The 8,799-nt window shown below is 37.2% G+C and overlaps 1 protein-coding gene across 2 annotated transcripts; it reads right to left on the bottom strand.

Annotated features, from left to right (window-relative positions):
• Nucleotides 1-1,029: 1,029 nt before the first annotated feature.
• LOC105038775 (uncharacterized) lies at nucleotides 1,030-3,982 on the bottom strand. 2 transcript variants are annotated; one of them, XM_010914668.4, is made up of 2 exons: nucleotides 3,139-3,982; nucleotides 1,030-2,516 (listed from the first exon to the last, which is right to left on the bottom strand). In XM_010914668.4, the coding sequence occupies exons 1-2, from the start codon at nucleotides 3,202-3,204 to the stop codon at nucleotides 1,416-1,418; spliced, it is 1,167 nt and encodes a 388-aa protein (XP_010912970.1). In that variant the 5' UTR covers nucleotides 3,205-3,982; the 3' UTR covers nucleotides 1,030-1,415. The 2 variants fall into 2 exon arrangements, with proteins under 2 accessions (XP_010912970.1, XP_010912971.1); XM_010914669.4 differs by having other exon boundaries at nucleotides 1,030-2,513.
• Nucleotides 3,983-8,799: the final 4,817 nt, after the last annotated feature.

Genomic DNA, 8,799 nt, shown 5'->3' with positions numbered 1-8,799 from the left:
TATCCTTGCAGTTTCAATAACAGAGTTGATATCCCCAGCTCTACAACTCATTTATGAGCTATTTTTTCCTGCCTTCAATTGATGCATTATGATGTGCAGCAATAACAAGGTTAAGGGGCTCTGATTCACTTACAAGAATTAGAAAAGAGAAGACTGAACAGAATCCAGATGAAGATCAGAGGAAGAATGAAGCAAGTTCTGACAGAAAATTCAGACCTTGATACGAACTAATGATCCATACAAGCCGATCACAAATACAGGCAAAGCTTGATGGCTACAAGCAGGTCTAAATAACAGCTTACATGTTGTTATGCATCCTTTAAAAGCCTGACCAGATAATGCCCACCAATGCAGGCTTTAGTATCCAAAAGTCTCGTTGCAGCAATAAATACCAGGAAAAACCAAGGACGAAAGATCATGAAATTTATTCAACCAAAATTCTAGCTAATGGAAGCACAAGCTTGTGGACTCTTGAGAACACTGATGACTGCAGGTCGAAAAGAAGTGAATCATTGCTAAATCTTTTCTACAAAGGAAGTGACTCAACCAGTCCTGTCTTCCATGACTTCTTGTGAACAATCCTATTGCAAAAGACAAATATGTAATTCTACTGGGAAAAAGATTTTATAAAATGGAATCAAAATGATAGGGCAATTTCTTTGTGGTGTATTTTGATGTGTTTTCTCATCCTTGCATATAGATGTAAGCATCAGTTAATCAAGTTCTATTTAACATGCACAACCTCAGTAAAGTTGCATGAAATGATCCAGGTCGCTGAAGTCACAGAGACCCTCTAATACAGATCCCAACTAGATCATTAATTTCATTTTTGTTGATTCCTTAAATTTTTGTTGATGCATTCCTCACGTATGGAAAGTGAATTGTGTTAATTGCAACAGGGCAATCATAACCATAATTATAACTGGATTGCTAAAAAGTAATCCCATAATTTAATCAGAACTGTCACCATATCAAGAGTCAGTAAATCAGCTGGTACAATCTCAGAGTCAATAAAACATCAAGGCCGGCTGGAAGAAAAATTCATGAATAAATTAGTTCTAGAAGAAAACAAATTCCCAGGGCGTAAAAGTTTCAAAACTCACTCGGTTTGCATTGTACAACAAGCAGCGTGATATCACATATCGGAAGGGAAAAAAAAGATGAATAATCTCCCATGGTATACCACTGAGCTCCTTGGCAAATACATGGGTCCCAGGCAAGCATGTGTTGATACTAATAAATCTTCAAAATCTATTGCACATATAAGAACAGAGCTCACACATGCTTTCCCATTTCCACAGAAGAATCATCCAACCAAGTTAGATACTCATCTCCAATATAAAGCCATAGATCAATTTTCTAAGTGCACCTTCTCTGTAGCATTTGCAAGCAACCTATGATGCCACTAACAAAACTTAGCCACTCTCACGCTTGCAGTTTCCTGGCAGGAGATATCTGTACCGGTCAGCATTCTGAAGTAGGTGACCTGGAAGATGGACAGCAGAATATGAACTCGGTATCGGTCCCAGCTTGGCGATGATTTCCTGGAATGTGTACTCCTCTGGAAGCATATCAAATAGGTCTGCTCCTTGGCATATAACATCCTGAATCCTTGATGGATTTAGGTAATAGGCAAATCTCACACGATCCACATGGCTGTATGCCTTCATTTTGAATATAAACTCCTTGATGTGGCGGAAGCAGAAGCTGCAGTGCCACCCAGAATCGGCCAATAGGTCATCTGTTTGGCGGAAATGAGCATATCTGGTGTTCCCAGCTCGATACCTGTGAACCGAAGCTCTCCAGCTCTTGTCATCAAGGTAGAACTCGAATGAGTATAGATAGTTCCGGAGCTGGAGATGAAGCTTCTCAGGAATATCATCACACCACCTCAGAAGGTTGATCGTGTGGCCACTTGGGATCTCATCAACATCAGACATGATCAACAAGTCATCATCAGCGATGCCTGCTATTCTGATAAGCTGATCCAACGCCACTCGCTGGTAAGACTCCTCCACGAAAGGATTCTCCCCCTTCACAAATCTCCCTCCAACAGAGCCGTAAGTCAGCCTGGACTCGGCAAACTTAAATCGATGTCGGTTCTTTGCAAAGGTGAGTGGCTTCATCAAACCAGTGAATGTAGAATTGGACTCGAGGAGGACAAACTCTGAAACATATGGGCTCAGCTCATGCCATCGAATTTCAAGGATATCAACTTCATTGCTGAAGAGCACTGCATCAAAGACGCGCCTTGGAGTTTCCCGAACTCCCCATCCATGGAGCTTGCAAAGGTTCTGCATGGAGACATTTTCATGGTAGTAGTGTGGGATGGTATTGAAGGGTTTAGGGGGAGATTCCCACAGGGGCCTCAGAAAGTAGGTGATCTTCTGGCCATGTACATAGATGATGAAGATAAGAAATGGAACACCCACAAGGAGAAGTAACAGTGCCTTCAAATCGAAACCCCGAAGGGCACATCGGAGCCTTGACATGCTCAGAGCTGCTCTTGTAGTCTGCTGCAAATTTAGATATAATGTAAGTCAATCAATATTTATCATCACCAAACGGATTAAACAAACACCACAAGCACATAAGAGACTGAATTTTGCTAAACAACTCTCTTTCCATAGAACCCTTTTAATTTCAAAATCCTAATCAAATTAGGACACTACGAATCCAGATGGCATTAAAAAATAACAGTAAGCATCCAATTAGGCAACAATAACAGGCTCCGGGTGCCTGGAAAGTAGCACTCAAATAGGAAGAAAAAGAGTTCCTTTTTGACATAGATCCCCAAAATCACAACTTTTCAATCGAAACTTTTATTAATTTAAACCACAGAAAAGAAGAGACAAAACCCCCTTTTTCTCATGGAAACGGATAGGGCAAAGCCCCAACAATGATTCATTGAGATAATGATAGGGGACAAACCTATTAAAGCATAAAAAGATCGGAATTTTAATGAAAAGCATACAACATTGCAGGGGGTTCGGAGGGGCAAATCAAATAAATAACATATATACCGATAGAATCCAAACCAGCTACTCCAAAAACCCTAAAAAATTAAGCAAAAATATATCTATAACCCCCCAAAAAAATGGAGCAGAAAAAATAAATCAGACGTAGAACGAAACTTACCTCGCCGCAGACATCCTCGCAGACGTCGTCCGTCTTCTTGGAATTGTAGTACCCGCCGTCCGGCATGGTGGACCAATCGAAATCAAAACTTTTCCCAAGATTCTTCCTTTTTTTCCTCTTTCCCTTTAAATCCTTCTCAATCGACCGGCTTTCTCCTCGAAATCCCGCCGCGGATTCCCTCCGGCAGAGATCCCCGGCGCCGGATCAGACCGCCCAGCGATGCGGCCGCTCGACGGAAGCCCACAAGGTCCTCCGATCAGCCCGCCCGGCGGCGATCTCCGGCCCCCGCTCCTCCTCTTTCTATCCACAAAATAATAATATATATATATATTATATATATGTATATGTATTTATCCCTTCCTACTGCTCTCTTTGTTCTCTTCTCCTCTCGCCTCTTAGCCTTCTTTTATTCTCTCTCTCCCCCCTTAAAACTCCCTACAATTATAGCCGTTTGGAAGGTGGGGTGCTCCCCCGATACCTTCGTCTAAAAGGTTTTTGTCTTCTTACTTAGCCGCGTATCACCACCACCCAAAATACTAAAATAACATGAATAACACTATCCCTTATACTTTGTTTTCCAATCCCAACTCCCCTAGAAAACCGCTTTTTATGGGGTCTAGGATTCCTATATATAAACTCTCTTTAATTTCCAACTCCCCCAGTACACTGTCCAAAAAGTTCTAAATGCAAAGGATGGCTTTTGACCAGCAGTTGGAATAGAGGGAATAAAACGGGAATAGGAGCAAGGAAATAAGGTCAATGGAAATAGAAGGTGGAAATGGAATTAAAGGAGGAGAAGGCTTGGAATTGGGTGAGGGAGGAGAGGTGGTTGTGGGATGGGCGGTTCAATTCCTCCCTTTTTTATACTTGCGGGGATGGGGGGGGATGCCACCCAGGAAATTAAAACGCGGAAAGGGATTGGAAGACTTGGGATGATAACTACAAGGAAGCAGCGCCAGACCTTTCTTGCCTTATTCCAAGCCCAAGAGAATAATATTAGTAGGATATTAGCCTTAGGTTGTGTCTTTTATTCTGGACCAAAACGTCCATCGAAGTAATGTGTTGCATCGTATAAACCATCAAACAAATGGTAATTATTTAGCTATCTCTTGTTATCATCTTCATTTTGGATTTGTTAATTGTATAATTAATATCTCCTTGTCAGTGATGTTTTTTTATCATTATTACATGTCATCTTTTTGCTAAATGGTTAATATGATGATGATAATTAGATTCCTAGAAGAGTTAGAAGGGTTGAACTAGATAAAAAATGGTCATTATTTTCGTAGTTATGGAAAATAATGTTTTTGGAGGGTGCATGTTGTATAGAGGGACTAATGTTATTAAAGCCTTGGGGCATGCTCTTCAAAAAAAATTTGAGTTTCTATGAAAAAAAAGGATCACTAATTTAGCTTTTCATCATTCTTCTTGTACAGACTAAAAAAAAAAAGTTCTTTAAATAAAAGCTTGTTATTTTGAAATGTGAATCATGAATGATAGTAAAATCAAATAACACTACAGGAAAGTGAATAATATTCGATTCGAAGGAATATAGTGGAAGACTATTGGGCAAATAGCAACTATTAACTATATATTATGTGTAATCACTTGAAACCGCTGGCATTAGTAAAATCTTGAATACGTAACTTTATGAGGTCTTGTTCTTATCGCCATTGTCGTGGCTTCTTGTAATCATTGTTGTTATTTCTCATTGTTTTTGAGAAAAACGAAATGTAGAATCCCATTTGGAATAAATTCAGAAGAAGCCGGCACTATATGTTAAATTGCGACGGTCAATACTGGCTGTCACATTCTTACATCAAAAAATAATAATAATAAAATAAAATATTAGGTATCGCATTCGATAAGTTTCTACAATAATCAAGAATGGAGCGTGGATTACAACCTTAAGGGCTTAAGGGCCAAATGCACAGAAGGAAAGGATAAAATTGGGATATGCATGCCAGTGTTGCTATAGCTTTTCAAGATCATGGTATAGAATTAGGATTATAATCTTGAGGGCCAAATGCAAAGAAGGAAAAATAACATACATACATACATACAAACACAAACACACACACACATATATGTATGTATGTATGCATGCATGCATGCTGGTGTTGCTATACAATTCAAGATCATGATCTAAAACTAGGATTATTATCTTGAAGGCAAAATGCAAAGAAGGAAAAAGCAACATTGAGATATATACGGTAGCATTGCTATAGCTATGCAAGATTATGGTCAAAAATGATATAAATTTTTATAACTTTGATATAGATCACTACTAAAGAAAAAAAAAATTAAATTAGATTTTCTATGCACTCATAATATTAAAAGGCCTTTCTTTGAAAATAGAAATTATTCATCCTAGAAAGTATAGATCTAATGTAAATCTTGCATCACGTCATGATATGAGTAGAAACCAAAATATATGCAAAAAGAAAAAAAAAAAGGAGCAAAAATAATGATCCTTTTCAATACCAAATTGAAAATGAGAGATATGGTTGGCTAGTAAAAAAATTGGAGAGAGAGTGTGCCGTGAGAGTTGAGGAGCGAAGAAATGCCATGAAAGGAAATAAAAATGTTGAAAAGATATAAAAAGGATTAACCAAAATAGAGTCCGGGATATTTTTATGACCTTTGGATTTCTTAATTTGATAAAAAACTTTTAACTATTAAATTTATGTGTGCCTATTAAATGAAATGCATTCCTTGTTCAGGCAAACCTTCTTTCTCTACTCTTATTTAAAAATAATCTCTTTTTTAATTTTAAATAAGGTTAGAAAACATCAAGTTAAACAAAAAAGATTAACTCTCTTTAAGAAATTTTTTTTTTATTAGGACAAGGGGTGGGAAACGTCGAGTTAATCCTAAAAGATAAACCCCACCTAAGTCCTCCTATTAAGAGAAGGGTTAGAAAACAACAAGCAAATCCTCAAAGATAAATTCTATTTAAGATTTTCTATTAAAAGATAAGCAGATGGAAGCCTTCTAATAGAAGATCGGTAGAGATTTTTAGGCTCTCAAGGTTAACATAGAAGATCCACCGCTCATACTTTATATAAAATATGAAAAATTACATTTGTTAGATAAGATTTAACCATAAAAATAAAAAATAATAAAATTTATATAGAAAATGCACAATTGAGATTTTGTTCCAAATAGACCTAATCTAGCAAGATTGCACGTACTAGAGAGAGAGCCGCATCTCAATTTTTAAAATGATATATATATATATAGAGAGAGAGAGAGAGAGAGTCAAGTTAGAATACGGCCAATCAGATTTGGACTCATTCTGTTAGATCAATATTTACATACCATCTAGCAATTATCATTAATCTTTATTTTTTGTTATGATGCCCAACAATAAAAATTGTAATCTTTTTAAAAGAAAAAAAAATTAAGAATGCTGGTGGGATAAGATGCTAAACGTTAGGTATGGACACGTATAGGGGTAGTCGGTTCACGGCGTTGTGAATGGGTACGGCAAGCAAACGACCGTAACGCGCTGGATTGACGAAGTCCATCCCACTCGGTCTTGGACCCTCTTGACGGGTCGTAGTTTGGCTTGGTGTCCCATAGACTCCTTCCGTCCTCAGACCTTTTCTTTGCTCCAGCATTGTACCCTGCAAGCTTTAGCCTACCCATTTACCCAAGTGAGACTACCATAATTCAAACATGACTTGCTCTCCGTCTTCCTCTTGCATTTAGAATACTTTTGATTCATGATCAGAATTAAAATACGCCGGCTATATCATCTGATGCATTGAGTTTGTGACTACAATCAGACTCAGATTTGAATACTAAAAGAGAGTCGGGATTAGATTTTGAAGAATTATGTCATTCAGACTTCTCCCAACAAAATAAATAGGATGGAAATCACTCATTCCCATTTTTAATTCAGAATCCAACTTCCTCAATCAAACACTCTCTAAAATACTACTCCAACATTGTAACAAAAAAAAAAAAAGGTGGGGTATTACGCGTTCAAAGCGTTGACATGTTCCAGGAATATAAGAATATTCAAAAAGTTCTAAGATCAATCTTGGGGAGAAGGGAGAGCTCGTGTTTGGTCGAAGGATGCATAATTTTGAGCTGACATGGCTTCATCAAAGAATATCTACTCCCAAGTGATCCAGTTGCAATGAAACTCTAATGGTTGAGTTGTGCAAGTTACTTGGTTGCTGATATCTTTGGGGACGGCTTCATTTAGTATTGAGGAAGGTAGGACATGGCTGTCTGATTTGAAAGTGTTATTGGTCATGCTTGATGTGGTGGCTGCTAAAATAACGTAGAAATCTTGCAGAGAAAAGTTATAAGGCCATGCATCCTCTGCATACCTTGCTGACAGTTCAAGTTGGTGAAACGTTGGACCTTTGTAAGAGGAGCAATAATATAAAAAGGGCTGCGTACCCATCAAATCTGTCACAAGCTATAATATAATTGATTAGGGGACATGGTCTTTGGGCACTTGAAGAGATGAGATGATCCAGGCTGGGTCCAAGTTCACCTTGATTTTTTAATCATTAAATTCGGTCTGGATCTAAAATATAACTCACTTTAAAACATAAAAGCAATCTTTGAGATAGTTATTCAAAGTTTAAAGAACTAACTTAACTTTTTTTATAGTTCTTCCTCCTTATTATCTGTTTTATTATTTTTATTACAAGCTTTTAATGGGGACGCTTGGTTTTGTTTTGTTCTTTGCATCTGATTTAAATATAGATTTTGTTGAAGAAGTTGGACTTTAGAATGGAAATGAAAATAAATGATCTCTATTCTAATAGTTTAGTTAGAAAGAATTCTATTCTAATTTTAATTTAAAAAAAAAATAAAAAAAATGCTCCAATCCCTAAAACACAATTTCTACTCTATCTTACAATTCAAATGCCATATTAATTTTAATTTTAATTTTGGTCACAAACTAAATATATTGGAAGATGTGATCATTTCGATTTCTATTTCAATTCTGCTTATGATTTTAGTCATGAATCAAATACGGCCCTGAGTAGATTTTGATTATTATTGTATCCAATTCATTGATTTGGTGGGTCTAACTTGCATGGTTAACCAATTATGGGGACCTTCCTATCTCTCTCATCCTTCTTTATCTCTTCCTCCTCTCCCTTTCTCTCTTCTTCTTTCCTTCCCATCCTGATTTTTTTTTTTTAATCCCTCTCTCTCTCTCTCTTATAAACAAAGACAAAACAAGCGGAAAATTATGGCAGCTCACCCTTGTCAGTCTTCCGGTCAATAATTATATGTTGCTTCCCATTGAAGTACCCTTGGGTTGAAGCGATCTTCTTATGACTCAAACTCGCTCACTTATGGACAGGTGAGTCAAGAAAGCTAGTCCAAGTTAAAAAGAAAGCGTGTGCCTTCCATCAACCTTCATAACACTTGCTATATATATCATTGTGTGAACTCAATTCTCTTTCCAGTCATTGCTGTAAAAAAGTCCAAAACTATCACCACCATTCAAAAATTTTGAGTCATTTTGATGGCTTTGAAAATTCTGAAATAGAAAATGAAGTTAAATGTGCCAGTTTTGCATCCTACACCACCACCCCTTTGACGAGATTTAGTTGTATCAACTTGCTAATGATACATAGATAATCTTATCCAACTTGCTAAGGATATTTTATATATGCTATCATG

This window comes from Elaeis guineensis, chromosome 1 (genome assembly GCF_000442705.2).
Source record: "Elaeis guineensis isolate ETL-2024a chromosome 1, EG11, whole genome shotgun sequence".
Taxonomy (NCBI): Eukaryota; Viridiplantae; Streptophyta; class Magnoliopsida; order Arecales; family Arecaceae; genus Elaeis; species Elaeis guineensis.
Note: the sequence above shows the minus strand (reverse complement) of the source record. Positions and strands in the feature narration are given on the sequence as shown.